At 33.3% G+C, this 18,937-nt stretch overlaps 1 protein-coding gene across 3 annotated transcripts; it reads right to left on the reverse strand.

Moving 5' to 3' along the window:
- Positions 1-2,717: 2,717 nt before the first annotated feature.
- On the reverse strand, positions 2,718-18,762 carry LOC143180662 (uncharacterized). Of its 3 annotated transcripts, none has more exons than XM_076380549.1 (4): positions 18,682-18,762; positions 10,439-10,615; positions 4,459-4,774; positions 2,718-2,962 (listed from the first exon to the last, which is right to left on the reverse strand). In XM_076380549.1, the coding sequence occupies exons 2-4, from the start codon at positions 10,598-10,600 to the stop codon at positions 2,787-2,789; spliced, it is 654 nt and encodes a 217-aa protein (XP_076236664.1). In that variant the 5' UTR covers positions 10,601-10,615; positions 18,682-18,762; the 3' UTR covers positions 2,718-2,786. The 3 variants fall into 3 exon arrangements, with proteins under 3 accessions (XP_076236664.1, XP_076236663.1, XP_076236662.1); XM_076380548.1 differs by lacking the exon at positions 18,682-18,762 and adding an exon at positions 16,047-16,187; XM_076380547.1 differs by lacking the exon at positions 18,682-18,762 and adding an exon at positions 16,078-16,175.
- Between the last annotated feature and the right edge of the window lie 175 nt (positions 18,763-18,937).

Raw genomic sequence — 18,937 nt, forward strand, 5'->3', positions numbered from 1 at the left:
TTTAATTTGTTTTATTACATGGAAAGTATTACAAAATACTTTTGATTTGCTGCTCTCTTAAGCATCCTACTATTAAAATAGAATGCAATCTTATGTTCTGGTTAATTTAATATGTTTCGATTTGTTGGTCAAATTTTGATCTATTAACAGTAAAAGTTTTAATTTTAAGTGAACTTTATAGTCGTACTTCTCGAAAATATGAAAGCAAGAGAAATTTGATATTTTCATATCTAAGTAAGTATTTTTATTTTTTTTTTGTTCGATATATTTTTCTTAACAAATTTCGCAATGAATGTATCTATTGAGGGTTTTAAAATATAAGGTAGGGGAGGGAAAGAGATAGAGAAAGAGAAAGAGAATGTACATACGTAACGAAAGTAAAGGAGAAGGTGAATGAAACAAAACGAAAACCATCGTTTACTCATCGTACTTATGAAAACGATGTGATGTAATCGATAACATCTGTGTGTAGTAGGATACGTTGGTGTGGGAAATAAGTGGGGCATTTAATCGAAACTTGAACAATTTGAAAGTACTTTCTGCGAGCATTTCGATGCTCTATTTAAGCTATTTAAAGCTAACTTCAGAGTTTCTAAAGTGAACGCGAGGAATCTCTGGTGAGATTCTGTCAGAAGAATTTTCTGCTGATCTGAGGGAGCGCAATCGGTAACTGATAACAGAAATATATTTTGCCTAAAAAGTTTTATTTCAATTAATAATTTAGAGCCACATTTTTTAAAATACTTAAATCTATGAACTAGATAATTTAAAATACGATCAAAATGCAGCCGTCCATTCATTTTGAGAGTCAACCAATTCCACTTTTTAAATTTCGAATTTAACAAGCTTTTGGGTATTAAGCTACGTTTACATTAGGAAACTTTTGTTTCGTTGGGCAATTGAATTGATCAAAGTTGTCCGTATAAATAGAGTTTCAAACAAATGAAACGATCATTTTGATTGATTTTCGGTTAAACAACTCGATTGCTCGATCAAAAATTGCCTAATGTAAACATAGCTTTAGTGGTCGTCATAGTCTAAAAGAAACTCAGCAAATCGTAAAAGTTATAAGAAAAATTTTGAATTCAGTAATTACGGTGCATAATGAACTAGAAAGAAAACTGGCATTACACACTCATTTATCAACTTTCGACGTTTCATACGTTAAAACTGAAGCTTATTTTACAGGTTGTGGAATGATTAATTACTGGTGACCACAATTTACTTGCAAGTAATTAAAAGTTTGCCATTATAATTACCTACTTATTTACTTATACAAATTGCGTATCATGAAGTATAAAAATTGCCAAATTCCTAGAAGAAAAATCATAAGAACAATAAAAATAGTTTCTTCTATTTAATAAAGAAATAAAAAGAAACACTATACCATATGATACCATTCTTTAAACAGTTTAAATTTATCCTTCTTTGAATTCTCTTCTTCATGAGCAAATGAGGCTGAAAAATAAAACTGCTTAACAATAATTAACAATTCTAAACTGTACCTTTAGGAATATTTCACGATTTTTAATTTGGGTATTATAAATATAGAGTAAGAGAAAGCGAGTGTAGAGAGAGCGAATATCTTGAGACTTGCTGGACGACTCCATTTATATGAACCTGTCGGAGGTCTTCCCACCAACTATGATTTTTAATTCAATTAAAGTGTTCACGTTCATACAAGGTGTCCCAAAACTGGGAGTACAAGCGAGTGATTTCACATGAAAAAATAAGTCAACAATGTAGAATACAATTTTTTGATATATCATGTTTTGTTTTTGAGAAAATTGACTTTCAATTTTAGCCAAAGACGTGAGTATCGAAGTGGAGTTTCAGGTATTTGATTGGTAAACAGGCAGAGGAGATTATTTCTAGCTTGCAGTAGAGAAAGTCAATGGTCAGACTGTGAGAGTTCCCTTTACCCTGTGCAGCCTTGAAGCACCCAAAACTGTACGCTTGTATCTGATCGTAATTCGAACGCAATTTTTTCGAAAGGCAAGCACAATATCAAATAATTTTATGATTTATCTATCCACAATTTTTAAGAAATATTACTATTTTCGCAGTAATAGCTATTTTAATTATAATTACATTAGGGAATTATAATCGTGATTTGAGGTTCAATGTAATTATGGGAGACTGTTATACAGGGTGGATCAGCTAAATGAGATTACCTATAAATATCTATTTTATTTATTGTTCTATGAAAAAAGTTCTCCTTTAATAAATTTATTTAAGTTAGTTTTTCATTTAAGTTCATATAATTGGAGTGAATCTTTCCTGTCCAATGCATCAACGATGATGCGAACTTGTTAATGGTCGATTTCACCGAGCTGTATGAGAAAATTCGTAATTAGATAGCTACCTCGCGATAAAACATGATTATTTATGTAATTAACAAACTTCTGGGATAGTTGATGCTATTAGTATTGATTTCGCTGTCCACCCCTCCTTCATGTTCTGTGTACCTTGTGAACATCGAGTAACTGCTATTTATTTCTATAGCAAGAGTAACTGAATTAATCGCTGAGATTCTAGGAGACTTTGAATTGAAAAACGCAGTTCATCATTGTTCCAATGTTCATCATGGTTCTAGTGTTGGAGTCATATGAAAATATTTCAGGATTATTAGTTCGTCGTTTTTTGACGAGGAGACATGTTTCGGACCATAAATAAAAAATAAAATTAAACGACCTTGTTGGAAATAAAAAATTTTTTTATTATTTGAAAAAGCGCTAATCTTGCAGGACGCATCTTATCCTACACTAATTAAAATTGTACTAAGGTCACTGGAAGGCTGGTCCATACGTTGGCGATGGTACCCTTACGTTGTAGCCATTACGAGCACCAAAATTATCGTACTGGTTATCCAGAGCGTTGGGATTGAATTGATATTGATTATAGTTGTTACCATTGTTGAAGTTTCCATTTGGAGCTTGGTAATTATATCCACCGTTATTTCCTTCAACATCAAGTAACGAAGAATAATTAATTAGAAATTCGGAGACATAACACAAAAGTAAGATTTATCCCAACTGTAACCTTATTTATTATTACATACAGAACATCTTGCATACTTAAAATAAGTATCTATATAAATTCTTTTCAATCGAATATTTCATCGAAATAGTAACTATTTGTCATGCGTAATAGATTATTCTAGTTGTTTATTTTAATAATTTATCATTATTTATTGGAATAAATCCTTCAAATAACTAGTACAATAACCTCAAAGTGTCTTGTATATCGAATGAGTTATTATATATTATATCGAATGAGTCAATTCGAATTGAATGAGTTTCTTATCTCATGTAGGACCGTGTTGTCCGCTATGTAAACATCATTTTGTAACGTGCTTGAATCAATTCAGTACATTCTCGTGGCGACAACAGCACGCGTAGAAAGTTTCTAATATAGTTCTGTGATAATTTACATTTCGATCGATAATGGTAGGTTATACAAATGCAGATATGGTAAACATACATTTAATGTATGGTCTCGCTAATACAACGTTGACTTAGCAAGACGTTTGTATGCAAAACGTTTTCCTACTAAACGTTTGCCAAACAGGAAAACTTTCGAAAGACTACATGAATGGCTTCAGAGGTTTGCAGAACGTTGATAGATGTGAAACAAAGAGATCAGTAGCTATGGAAGAACAAATCCTCAATTGCATCGGCCAAAATAACAATGGAAGCACACGAAGCATTGCAAGAGTAAAGAATGTAGGATATATCACTATGTCTGTAACGCGTTTAAGGAGTACCTACAAGGGCTTCTTTATACTAATTTTCTTCTATGCATGATTTATGGAACAGTGACTCACAAGTCATTGACTCACATTGTCAGGGTCACTTTTGACCCAGCGTTGGCTGTCCGAGGCTTAATTCACTAGAGACTAAGTACTTAATTTTCACCACTGAATACATGGAAAGCCACATGCTATTATACAATCAAAGCATCAACATTAATTTAGTGTTAAAATGTAGGCAGAAGTAGTTGCCCACTATTTAATAGTGGGCTAACTTTTTTAAATGGGAGACTAACTGGCGAATCGTACACTAAATTTTGAAAAGAAAACTAAAGTGAATTATTGAAAGATTATTGAAGATAGTTTATGCACGATGGTCCTCCACTTCATTTTAATCAATTAGTGAGACAGTTTTTAAATGAACAATTCTCGAATAAATAAATTGATCCTGAAGGACGCTAATTAATTGGTCACTTCGATCGCTAAACTTAAATCCTGAGGATTTATAAACAGAAATGCTATATTTAAAATTCTATATTTTAAAATAATTTGTTTTTTATTTCCACTCGTTGAATGTAGTTTAAGTATGTATTTCGTTTGAATGTAAATTATTCTCTACCCCAAATTACTTGAAAAAATGGAACCATCCATAAGCGATATGGTGATATCATATCGCTCATATATGATAATATATTAAATGTACATACCTCCATTATATCCTCCGTTTAGATTGTTACCATTGAAGCCAAAGCCCTGTCCTCCTTGGTTGTTTCCATTGTATCCATTATTTCCATTGTTTTGGGTATTGTACTGATCAGGATAATTCGCTGTGCCTTCGTACCTCACATCTGCGTGGAAACCTGTCCTCCAATCTGCAGTGTACGTCACTATTTGCGTCCTACCGTCTGGAAGCTGAACTCTGTATTCTCCTCTTACAGTCTCGCCATCGCTGGTTTCTCGTCTGCCGAAGTCATTTCCAGTCGCTTGGTCCTTCACTGCGTACCCGAACTCGTACGACATTGGCTGAAACAAATATTTCTCTCTTTGTAAAATTTCATATAGCATCTTTTACCTGAGGTATTTCTTAAAAATTGTAGAAAAAAACATTCTAAACTTATAATTTTTTAACTTAATTTGCTTTTGAATTCAAGTAACTTGACTAATCTGAACAAGGCTGTAGAAAGTTCAGCAACACCTAATTTCTTAGGGTTTATCTCATCTAGGGTTTATCTTAACTATTTTTGTGGGGTTCTGGGTTGCAAAGCCCCAGGTATTATATATTTGTTAGCAGTTTTCTTATTTACTGACAGATAAGTCTTTTAGAACCTTAGTAATCTTCAGTAATCTTCACTTTGCAACTAATATTATCACTTGTTATTCGTGAGGTACTACAAGACTCTACTAAAATGTTATCGTTTTTGTGTTTCACCAGAGCAGTTAAGGGTATAAAATCTTGTTTTCGTGTTTCGAATTCATCTAGTTTTGTAATCTAATTTAGATGTTATACGAACGCACAAAACAATGCTGACTTCTATCCTGTAATTTCCATTGTTTTGTATGTACACGTGATCCTCATTAGCATGCTAGGTGCCGATCAGGATTCGTGTCATCGAACTTTCTAGTAGAGTGGTTTTTCAAATTATTGCCACAATGTTTTCGTAATCCAATGTAATGACTATCTTCTGTTGGAGTGGAGCATGTAAATATTGTTCAGATTTCACAGTAGAGTTCTATTTCTTGAAATGCAGGTTCTTTCAGTCATAATCATTTCGTGATAAAAAGAGGTTTAACCTTTCAATAACGCAGCAATTTCATTGACAGAAACATTGTGCAAATGAAAATTCTATCGTCAGAAATCGTGTTTTTTTAAAATGAACAGTTTCTGAAAAATTATTTAGAAACGTTCTCTTTAGGAGAACTATATTGTTCACACTGTGCAGGGGTGAGTCTGAATATTATGTACAAGCGAATTAAGGTATACTGAGGATCGATGCGTAATAAAAAAGTAGAACTTTTAATTTTATGGCAAAGAGAGATATTATTAAAAAGGGTTTTATTATAAAATGAAAAAGTAATTAAAAGGAAAAAAATTATTTGTTTTATAAAAAAAAAAAGAAATTAATTTAAATACCAGTTGTCCTACATTTCTTGTTTCACAAAATTGTTAATAAGCTTTTGATAGTCCAAGTGTTCAACTAAGCAGCAAAGATTATATTTTTTACTACTTTAACTTTCCTTCCACGGACTTTCTAAAGGTTATCCGAAAGGAATTTCCAGGTGCATGCCTCATGGGCTTTATGTACAAGCCACCATTAAAATAAGGTAATTACTTAGGAAATGGTCCACAGTTCTGATTTCAATGACCTTGAAATATGTTGCCAAGGTGAACATTCTAAACAAGTTTTCCTTATAAAGTAAATGTATACCAATTACTGTGCCTGTTAAGGCACAAGCCCTGTGCTAGGTCTGGACTAGGTTTTTTACGATGCAAGGCTGTGGAGCCTTTGCCCTACCCACGCATCTAAGCTCTGAACTTCCTCGAAGGCAATATTTACCAAAATTTCTCCATGTACATCCTTTGCAATTCATTATTTGCATAAGTGTGGAGTCAAATGGATAGATTGTGCAAGGCACATGGCGTGGGCTGTGAAGGAATGGAGCATCTCCATCTGATAAAAAAAACCCTGCTCAAACCTAACTCAAACCTAACCTAAACCTACTCTAAGTTTTAGTTGGATTTAGTTTTCTAGAAAATCGAGTCTGAAAATCCGCTCCGTAGTTTACACAACTAAAACTATTCCTCTCGCGCGGTACTAGCGATCAGGCAGCTGTATGGATGTTTATTTACTTGAATTATTCAACCGACACTACCACATTAACTAGACTTTAACTATTTTCCAGAATTCTTCAATTTAAAACTCCTTAAATCGCTCAATAGTATCACTCTGAATTATCCATATCTAATATAATAATAAATGTCTTACAAATCTGTTTCTTCCAATTCATCAACGCCATTCTCCCTATAATTTAGACAGCACGCATCTAATCAAATGTTTCAGAAGTACCATCACATCATTGCTCCCGATATCATCAATCATCGAGTAAAAATATCTCTTCATCGCGACATCGAGTTATTTTTATCTGAAGATGTCTGAAAAAAGGAAAGAACCGATTGCTGGTATACGTAATCCTGTAATATGACCGTACTTTCTTTTATTCGGCTTGAAAGTAGAGCATACGATGGCTGAAAACGGTGATTTAATCTGGCTCGCGCCAAGCTGTCGTAGCCGCAGGCCAAATCTTCGCGCGAGTGTACTCATCTGAACCATTTGGGTTCTCAAGACGATTAGCTAATCGGCAATAACGATTATGCCTGCGGTCGTAGTTCACTCTATTAATATTGTTGCATCACGCTGTAATGTGCGCCACAGACAGGATTAATGTATAGCACTTTCATGATGAGACTGATTTTTCGGTGATCGTTCACTTGTTGAACCCTCAACAAGTTTCTTGATCTCTTGCTAGGCCTGGAATAGTCTAGGTCTTAGAAGAATCCTGGACTCTAGGACAAAGGTGTGTTGAAGCTTCTATGATTTTGAACAAGTTCACGGTCCCATATAGCGTATACATATAATGTACACTAGCCTAACAGGATAGACAGTGAACGAGTTACAATGGGAAACAAGACTCCACTATTAGATCATACATTTTGAAGTTTCTTGCACTTAGTCCTAATGTAAGTATTTTTATCATTAATACCTCATAATTCAAACCCTAAACATATTAGAGAATGTGTAATAGATAATGAAGGTTTGGTTAATCAGAGGATCTACTTATTATATCTATTTATAGATCTAGGCACCAGTCCTTATTAATGAAGGTGGCCTTCATATTTAGGGATTAACATTTCCGCCAAAATCTGTTCTGAGTTTCACTTTTAATTCGTTGATCGTGCACTGGGTGAAACGTTCACTTCAAGCACAGAATCCGTCAATGTGACCGGATTTGTTCAGCATTCTCTACACCAGCGCATTTTGTACCTCCATTACGATCCTCGGAGAGTTACGTCGACCCACATTCCTGATTTCATACGTGATAAACACATTTACCAATGCGTAAAGCAATGGCTCCTTGACCACGTGCTCCTCATCTTGCAGCCGTCTAGAAAATGGAGCTACTTCGTCCCTCTATTGCGTCGGTAACTGCATCTGCGCTTCATCTTTTCTCTCTGATTTGCCCGAATCATCAATCTCTCATCAAGAGCTCGAAGTAAGTTGATCGAGTGTAGGCATTTATGGTGGCGAGTTCTGGCAACCGTGAAACACGATTGCAGACTGATTCATGATCACGTATAAAATATATTTTTCTTTTGTTTTCGAAGGTAAAGTAATGGTTTTAGACACAGAATCATAGTGAACAAAAAAAACTGTCAAAATTATAAAAATTTCTTCATGTTTGACATGAGCTCGAAACTAGAGCCACCAATATTCGCAATTTTGTTTCATAGCATCAGAAATTATGATCATTTTTCTTTAAAATAAATCACGTTTTTTGTACAAAATTATAATCATTTGAAGAAACACATCTACATTTTCTGGCCATTGAAACAAGGCCATATGCAGAAATTTCACTTTCGTAACTGTAACGTTATGTCATAAATATTTTTACATTACCCAAATTATTACTAAATACGTTATATTTTTGCTTTCTGTCTACGTATCTCTAATTGTGAGATCATGGAGAATCTAATAGTGCGTTTAAACCAAGCAAGTTCCCCCACTTCAGTAAACTTTAAGTGACACCCGTATTCTTTCATTCAATTATCGATTTTATTCATTCATAATAGTTGAATTTTGTTGATGGAGGAAGAATAACAAACACTCGCTCGATTGTCTTGAAGAATATTAGAAACCTATTTTTTTAGCTGTTGATATTCATGTTTAAGGGGTGAAAACCAACCCTAAAGTTTGGGTGGGAAATACGCTTTCGTAAATATTTCCTACAAGTCGTCTCATTGTTTATAACAAACCACGCAATTTGTATATTTACCATTTTTCTCTACTTGCATTAATTTCCAAGATATTTGTGAAAACGTTTTTCTACCCCACCTTTGGGGGTGGTCTTTACCTCCTAAACATGAGTATCAGCAGCTAAGAAAAATACGTGTCTAATATTGTTTGATGCTCTACTCGTATACCAAATTTCAAAATTGCAAGATGAAGCTAAAGTGATATCCCTTATTAGTATATGAATTTCAAATTAAGCACAATTTTTTAACCTATTACACTTATGTTATAAATAGTTGTTATGTATAATGTTGATTATCGGTCATCGAGTTACGCTTATAGAAACAGTAGGAAAGCGACTGTCGCGTTGCATAGTGACGTTATGCTGCTGCAGATGCTTCAAGTTGATTATCTTCAATATGCCAAGTCATTTTTTGAATTTTTTGATTTTTCAGATTTTTATTCATTAAAAGCTGAATAAATCTTTTCGTAAAATATCACTTTTCCATTTGAAATGAAGTAATTTTGTCAATGTTCTAAATCATGCCGACAGTGCAGTTATACGTATATGTGAAAACTATCAGCCATATATACTGATGTACAATTTCGTCAATTGTTTTAAATAATCTACATTGAACACACCTTCTAATAAAAGCAATCGAGTGTAGTTTTCTTTAAATAAATTCTTGGAAAAGTCCTTTTTTCGCGCGTTCAGAGATATGTCCCCTCTTAAGTAGATCGGCTCCAGAAAAGAGGAAAGGACTGAACTTTGTAAGCTGTCTTCCCGGTTCCCATCAACTTCACTATATTATGGAGCTCGTTAACGTTTCGTCACTCGTTGCAGATGCTGAAGGAGTGGTTATTGTTACCCGTATGTTGCAATTGAGTGAAGCTATTCGAGCCACATAAAATTGTTTAGCAACACTACAAAGGAAGGTATTACTTTGTACATTAAACGAAACGTTCCCGTTTTTAGCGATCTTCGATGATAACGTCACGTTGTCCGTTTCCTTTCGGATGATTCCTTTCTTTCCAAGACGTGTAATTATGAAAGATTTTTAAGGGTAAAAACGAGCAATAAACTGTTAAACGACCGGTTTTGTAATTTTAAAGGTTTCCCACTGTAATTTTTAAGATGCAGCATGGCGCATCGAAATGTTACTTCATAACGAAAAGAAGTGAAGGCTGAAGATAGGAGATCACGGAGATTATAGTGTTCTACAGGTGTAAAATAGAATGGAAAGCACTGCTCGATCGATCCATTCTAGATTTATGTAATAGATCGGGCGTGACTTCGACAAAGTTCAATGTTACTTGTAGAATCAGAACTAACCCAGATCTGGGTATCTCTGCCTACCCTTAAGCTTACTACGAAATAACATGATGAAGATGGATGAAGAAGATAACCATTTTAATTCCTAAATTATGTTCGTTTTGTCTCACAACAATTTCTGCATTACACAGGTGTCAATAATTAATCCACGTGTTTTGTGTTAAAAGTCCTATCAGTTTTTAAAAACATTACTCGCAGTTTTCAATATAATGAAAAATAAAGAGTAAACAGTTCCATTATCTATAATCTTAAGTATTAAGTAATTTAAGAAATTAAATTATAATTAAAGCGGTTGCGATTTTAATCATTTAAATATACTTACTAAGTTCCTTATTTCAGATGTCTCACCTGGTCAACGTAGTCATGGTCGTTTCCATTATCATAATGATGATTACCGAAGCCGTTTCCCCCATTTGTAGGCCCCTGATTATTGCCACCAGCATAATTTCCTGGCACACCGTATTGAGTACTTAATGGAGGCTCTGATTGTACGATTCCTATGCTTAACATTACGATGAGTGATAACTGAAATTGAAATTATTTAGTACAGATTACTTAAAAATTCCTGGAACAAAACATGCAAGGCCGCATTTACCATAAGGCGCATTAGGTATAAAGTGAAACCTGATTTTCCATAGGGATGAATTTTAAAATCTTATACACAATTATATAATATACTACAGAAAAATGCATTTTGACTTTGCAAGAGTATTTGAATATATTACAAATTTATGTCATAAAATTAGACTAAAAATTTCTTTACAAAGATATGATTATTCCTACACAAGACCAATCAGTAAATGGTAATAAATAAATTATAAAATTGCGTGCAGAACCTTCTATGAAAATGATATGGTGTATGCATATTGCATTTACAAAATTCTATTCTTAATTATATCTACTTAATTATGTATGTAATTCACTGATTTTTTTGTTCCATTGACACTGAAGAAAACAACTAAACTAGAAACAGCTTAGAAAAATTCATCACTCAGAAAATACAGTTCAATTCACTTTCTTTTTGTTAAAGTTCTCAATTTGATCAAAGATCAAAATACGGAAATTAAATTATATCGATTGAACTGTATAATTCACCTGTAATATTACAGTTAAACCGTATGTTAAAGCACTAGAAATACCAAAGCAGCTATAGCGATTAATGTATGATTATTTATTACGTATTTTTCAAAATATTTTGTCGATTTTAAATCAATGTTAAGTAAAAACGTAAACGAATATAATTGTAAATGAATAAATGTTTGTAATTCTTGCTTTCAGAGGCTAGTGATTGATCAGTAAATAGCAGTTTACTATTTACTGTGTTGTATATGTACCCAGCAAATTTAAAAGTTTAAATGCTATTGAATTCTAAAATTCGGCGATAATTAAAAACATTTAGTCTTAAGTAAACTTTGAATACGATTATGTAACGAGTCAGCAGGCTTTCTCACGATCAAACGGACAGGAACGAGAGGAAGACGCAGGATCGTGCCCCTAATTTCTCGCCTACCTACGTAACGCGTGCTCTCGCTGATCATCTTTCGCGCTTACGACTGCACCTCTGGGAATCCATCTGATATGATTCAAATTAGTGTTTTCGCGCCTTCTTTCCGGTACACCACGTATCAGGAAGGGAATGTGACGACTTTCGCAAATGTAGCCCCACTGGACTTGAAACTATTGTTTGATCAATAACGTAACATAATTAACGTAAAGTTATCTCGTAAAAAATAGAAATGTATAAATCAAGAAACTCATGAGAAAACAAAAGATTACAATTGAATAATTTATACGACAACTATGCGAGAACCATTGTTTACTTTGACAATTCAGAACACAATACGCTGTTCATGAAACATTAGTTTAGATTTTAGGGTGTCATTTATAAGAACAAATTGTCGTTGGAGTTTTTTAATGATAAAATTATTAGATATCTATTAATTAAGCATGATTTAGAAATGTTACTTATTTGAATGTAATTTTGATTGTGAGTATATTTAATATCAATCTAAAAATTGACTTGCAAAAACCGCAATGTCTACACTTGGTTGAAGACGAGAAACTGTCTGAGAACAATTAAGAGAAAGATCGGGCTGTAACTGTTCTAAACTCATGTATAATCTTTTCGTTAATGTTAAAAAGTATATAGGTATTTGTTTCAATATTTCTAATTATTCATTTTTTATAGTTATTTGATTCTGTTTTGTTTCAACTTAAGTAAATCAATAAAGATTCAATTCTTGAAATTAACTCTCATTATTACTTTCTGAATATATTCCTCATCTATGAGTTAGTAATAAAACTAATTATGTTCAAATGTTTTGCTATGAAGACTGAATATGTGGAAAGGTCATTATCAAAAGTTTCCACGTCCAGAACTTTATTATTAACATTTCAAAAATGACGAAACTAATTGTTTTTTAATTTATGTATAATAATTTACATCATTATAAATATTACAATTTAGTAAAAAATGTCTGAATTTTCGCTGTATATATTAAAAAACTAAAATCCTTAAATATCTTAACATCGTTTAAAGTAAACAAACCAGTTTTTATATTATACCCTTCAATTACAATATCTCATAAATGTAGTAGTTATCAAAAGATTCATGGCAGTTAATTAACACTTTAGGCTACGGAAAATAGTAATTTTGTAGAAGTCTCGAGTAGCCTATGGCCTTTATAATTTTCAGGAATTAAGGACGCAAAAACGCTCTAGCCACAGTGAAAGTAAACGATTGCTAAAGTAAGATTATAATATGTACTTTACACCCGAGGGGAATGATTAGTACTAAAAAAAAATATCAACTGGAAGACACGCTTGTAAGGATAATGGTAATTACGATAAACAGTTTCTGTGTTAATTGAAGAAAAAGAGCTCTGACGATGAGATAATAGGATAGACATTCCGGAGTAACATAAATTCTTCATGTTGGGAAATACGAGATCGTATATAAGTTGATGCTAATTTTATGTACAATTCTTTAAATGGATAATTAAATGGTAGTTCACGAAGAGATTTTAACTACATTATCATCTTTTTGCACACGACCATTTATTATTATCTTGAAATAGAATCATAAAGATCTTCTTATAACGGACCTCTTTATTGTACATCTAAAATTAAATAAGTGGTATCTTTGCCATAGAAAACAAAAAATGTAACATTATAACTATGATTTTAATTTTATATTTCTATAATCTATAATTTTTTACTTATTTTTGTATCTTCTAATAATATTTGATAAATAAAATCTAAAAATACTAGCAGAGCCGAATTAATATTTGAGAGGTGAGGGGATGATGCTATACTAAAATATTTGAAGGGATTTTATACTTTTGAAGGGATTTTATAAAGAACAACCGTTTTAAATTTTTAGGTCAAAGTAAACTCCAAAGCTTTACAGTAAAAGTGATTTTTGAACAAAACTATTAATAAATCGTAAGTAATTTCTTTCAACTATTTGTAGAAATCTGTTTTAGAATATGAAAAAATGAGATCCCTTAGAGGGTGAGACCCAGGCCTGAATGCCAGTCTTAAGTTTAGGAATCCATCGACTCAAAAGTTATGCACATATACAATTTACAATTAGTGTTTTTGATGTAGTTTATAATCTATAAGTTACTTTGTCGCCATATTGGCTTTTATTCATAGTAGTATGACGTGCAATCAGTAGAGCCAGTGGCAGTAAACAGATGCACGTGGATGACAACTATTTAGGCGGGACAATTCAGATTCGACTATACAGTTTTTTCGCTGCGTTCGAAGTGATTTGAGTAGTAGATTTGAGTTTAGATTAGAGGGTGGGTTAAATTTTCAGAAATAAATGTGTCGTCAAAATGATATTCAAATTACGCATATAACTTTTGAACCAGTGGATTTTGAACTTTTAAAACAGGTATTTCGGGATTCTATTTATTAAATACAATCAAAAGATATAAAAATGAATCGTAAATGTCAGGTTCTCCAAAATGAAATTTAATCATAAACCAGTACTACGAACACAATTACAGTAAACAGTATCAATCTAATACACTATCTAATTTTACTAATTACAATCTTAATCAGTTGTCGCATTTTCAATGACATATAGGCAAGCATCTAATTTCTAACAGGCCAGATTGTATAGTATAAAAGTGTTTATATTAAATTATACTTATTACCATATTTATTGCACAAACGTTCGACCAACTTCTAGAAACTCAATTTACCCCAAAAGCAACTCTCGCCAAAAACAGCCACACTAGCCTACGTATCCAGCAAAAAGCGGCAGCAGACAGATAACCCGAAGAAAAGTTCGATCACTGCTCACAAATCAATCAATAAGGAAATATGCACAGAGAATCATCATGGATGCGGAGAAGCCACCAAGCACCGATGCAGAGTTTTCAATGGGCACTTAAACTGAGACAACCGGAAACTGAGGAGTCCTGATTACCTGTTGCACTGTCTTATCCATATTCGCGATGAGCAAACAAACCCAAGCACTCTTAGTACAAAATGTTGAATTATGGTGACTTTTTGCCGTATATCTGGCTTATATACGGAGCCTAACTACGCCTACAAAGGCTCATTTCCTGTCGGCCACGGATTCGTCGGATACATAGCGATATCTAGCTGGAGGAGGATCAAACCCTGTAGATTCCTCTCTCTCTTTCGCTCTCTCTGTGTCCTTCTTTCTTTCTTCTTTGTACTCCAATTCACACAGAAACACGAAGCGTGTGGAAAGTTCGCGCATTATTTCCCATTGTTCGGAAGGAGGAATGTGCGATTTTGGGGCGACACGCGTATGAGAGGAACGCGCGTCTCATCCAGAACGGAGAAAGCTGATTACTTCACCGCGTGGGACACAGTGATGGTGGAGCCAGCCGAGGCTGGTAGCTCGCTACTTCGAGCTGACTTTAATTAGCCAATCGGGCCTTAATTAAGGCAGGACCATTGTCCATCCTCTGCCGTGGGTCCTGGTTTTCAGTCAGTGACGTAATCTGGGATGGATTCGTAGCATCCTTTGCCTCTTGGAGGGAAGAAAATGTGTCGTAATAGGAGAACGAAAAAATAGAGAGGTCATGGCAGAGATATGCAACTCTTTGTAGATTTTAAATTTTGAGTAAAGTTCAAGCATAGTAACCCTCAGTTAGTATAATAGAGTCACTCTGATCTTATTTTTAGCAAAATTAACGAAATGTTTCATTTATATTTCAAGCGGCTGTGAAACAACTAAATTAACCAGTTTGCATCGTTTAGCTGAAGTGAAAGACAAGCCTGCGTTAACTGGAATGAATACAAGTTAATATTAGAACTGCCAAGGTGAACGTATATTTATTCTTACCAATGTGCCAAAATTACAAGTTTTTGACAAAGTACAGAATTCACAATGCATATTCTTGTGTGTTTTTATTTATTCAGCAGCATCTGAGAGATCGATGACAAATCGAAATATTGTACAGTTTTTCTGAATTAAATCATGTTCTGTAGTCAAATTACATTGATCTTATATGTTATACTTATATTATGAATATAATAATTTTGACACTGAACCAACTGAGGCTTAAAAGAAAATTAGAGGAAAGGGTGAGCACAGAGGACAACATCGACCAAATTTTAAGTGATATTTAAACATAATTACAATGATAAGATTGAGTCGTTTCAGAGAAATGATCTTGCTCCATGTGTTGTTTGTATTTAGTAGATGGAATGTACCATAGTAATTAAGAGGTGAAACTCATGCGTATTAGAAAAAGTTAGGTCGCATTTAGACAGGGGATTCTCAATCGAGGATACTAATATTTTCTATTTTATAATATAATATTAAATTATCTAAAATGATTATGGCTTCGGAATGTTGTAAGTAAATTATAAATGAATTTTTAACTTTCATCTATTTTAGTCAGTAATGTAGTAGATATTTTAATAAATGATCATTTTCCACTCTCGAGCCAATCTATGTACTCACAATTCTTTAAAAAATAAAAGCTGAACTTTACCTCGGAGCACACAAAATTATTAAACATTTTTTTACATGTTCTTATAATATTCTTATAAGCTTGTGTTGCTTTCTCTCACAGACTTCGCGACTGTTTCCATGTAAACTTCAATTTGTGATGACATGTGATAAGACATGGCACGAGGTAAGTACAGTGTGTAATACAAATGACTACCACCAATGAGATTGGCGTGCCAAACTGATTTAGAAAGTAACACGTATTGTATTTGGATAGCTCTAAAACCGTGCTCTACCTACTGAGCCATTGTGATTGAACGGCCGCGTTGTTACAAACAATTATATTTCGCAAGTTAGTTCTTTGTATTGTTCACAGAGTTATTAAAGCTAGTATTCAGTTTCACTGATATATATTTTGACACGAAATCTCTTCTCACCATAAACTTCATAATCTTTATGATCTTCTTCCCAATTCAAGGATCCTTTTCTAAAAGAAAAGGTACAAAAAACATGCCAACCCTTATTTAAAAATATAAATAATTAGAAGATATATCGTAAATCACCTTGAATGTAAACTTACACATTTTAATTCATACTATATGTACATATGTAATTAATGTATGTAATTGCTCATAAAATAAAAGTAATTTTTTTATACAGTATTCGAGTTTGGATGCTGCTACAACCACTGTATTTGTCAGATTCTGATTAAAACATTTTATAAAATAAGAAACTAACAGTGTGTCTGGAATAAAAAAGGGAACAGTAACTTGTTAAATCTTGCTCATCGACTACTTTTACACTGATCGTGAGCCATTATCACTTTTCGTCTCGTTATTTCTTCCCATCCTATTTTGTCGGCCTCTTAAGGTTCCTAAACTACGAATACACATGAGTTCATGAACTGTTTCCAAAAAATATGGAAATTAAATTTCCTATAAATCGTCTGTTCGTGTATCTGTTCCCATGCTGTTTTTGGCGTTCACGGAACCCCCAAGTAAGGGTGATAAAAAGTTTGCAAACTGTTCGCTAGTGTAAACCCAGCTTTAGACAGCATGTGAACATTATTACACAAAAATGAAACATAACATGTATCACGAATTTTTAACAGAAAATATTGCAAAGTTACGCAATTAAATCAAATTCTTGAAGAAGGCTAAAACAGAAAATGTATCACGTGGAATCTTCGCATCAGTTAGAAGGTATGTTATCCTATCCAGATAAAATTACTAGTTGAACTTTGATATTCGTTATTGAAACTGCGAATGTAGAACTAAGATTCAAAGTGCATAGTACTTTCAAAACGTATGTATACTTACCTGCCTTACTAGAGTTCGACAACCTAAGCTAATTATGTAGCTTGTTAAAATCACTTCAGATGATATCTTAGTAATCGGTTTCCGCGTCCTCGGATTGATTCCGGCTGGTAAGGCGTAAGCGTAACAAAACTTATAGTCACCGATTTGGATCGCGACAATGGGTTCCCTCTTCGCGACGTTGATCTATGTAATCTCTCGGGATCAATGAGTCAAATAGAGCCTAATAAAGCCAGGTTTATTGTTTATTTACCATGGTGCGAATTCTCACTTCCGATTCCCTTTTCGTAACTCTTTTCCCCCTGCGATTGTTGCTCACCGTTACGTCAGCGGAAACAGTTGCGTTGCGATAAACACGCTGTGCTACCCCAGTAGACGATTTAAATTGGTTTTTAGTAACAAGAAAATTGCTACCTCCCAAATAACACACGACGTCTTAAAGTCGTCTATTTTATGTCCATTTTATGCCTGAACATCTTACAACATAATTTGGACGTCTTAAAAACATCCAACAGCGCACGTCTTAAAGACCTTTTGAACGTCTTTAAGACGTCTTATGTATGTCTTTTAAGACGTGTTAAAGACATACTGATTTGTAACATCGGATATCTTAGAGACGTCTTTTGAATATTTTTAGGACTTTACTGGATGTCTTTAAGACGTTTTTAAGACATCTCTGTGCTATACAGGCTTACTCTTGGACGCCAAAATTTATTGCACCGTTATACATATGCATATGTGCGAATGGTACACATAAAAAGTACCAATTTGGTACCAATTTGTGTACAAATAAAATATAAACGTTTAAGAAAGTACTTTAATAATTGCATTTCTGTAATAAAAAAAATTTTTCTTGGCATAATATAAAAGTTTTATGTTGTGAAACACGATATTTTTTAGGTTTTACTTTTTATTCATACGATGTTTCTTAAGATTTTCAATAGCTTTTATCGAGAAATCACATCAAATCTTGTATCGAGAATTTTAAATATTAGTTTCAGTATTTTAGAAGTACAATAAGGATCGAACCAAACTATCGATACAATCATGGTCCGTCCATGCTGAATTCTTAGAGCTACACTTTTCTAACCATGTTTCTAACACACGATTAAACCAAGATTGGAGCGTTACTCATAATGTGTAAACACTTAAATTTCAACATTTAAAATCATAAAATATAACATTTCTAAAACTGTCTGTTTTATAATTTATGATTTTGGAACTTTCAAGTATGAAATTTCAATGCGACATACAAGTTACAGACAAAATAAATGTTATAGAAATATCTAAACTATCTAGCTATGTTGTTCTGTAGTATATAAATAATTTACCTTTTATCTAGGACGTTATTTTCTGCAATTGAATAAGTTTGATGCTAGTTGATGCAGCACAATGCAGCATTTCACTATCACTTCAAATATTACAAAAGTCTGCTTACTGAGGGCGCTGTTAGGTTCAGGGCTGTAATATTGTAGATCTGTGCCCCAATATATATCTGTTATACAGGATCGTTTGACACATGGTTGGACAGATTTCATGTGTATACTATTATTTTAACCGTAGAATGCAAAGAATTAGAATTGTTTG

The sequence above is a fragment of the Calliopsis andreniformis genome, chromosome 6 (genome assembly GCF_051401765.1).
Source record: "Calliopsis andreniformis isolate RMS-2024a chromosome 6, iyCalAndr_principal, whole genome shotgun sequence".
Classification (NCBI taxonomy): Eukaryota; Metazoa; Arthropoda; class Insecta; order Hymenoptera; family Andrenidae; genus Calliopsis; species Calliopsis andreniformis.

Bases quoted from the DNA above. Each gene is read 5' to 3' on its own strand.
- LOC143180662 (XM_076380547.1), bottom strand. From the start codon at position 16,104: ATGTTTAATAATTTTGTGTGCTCCGAG. The intron at 10,616-16,077 runs GTAAAGTTCAGC...TTTCAATTTCAG, and splicing joins ATAATTTTGTGTGCTCCGAG to TTATCACTCATCGTAATGTT. The intron at 2,963-4,458 runs GTATGTACATTT...TTGATGTTGAAG, and splicing joins AAACGGAGGATATAATGGAG to GAAATAACGGTGGATATAAT.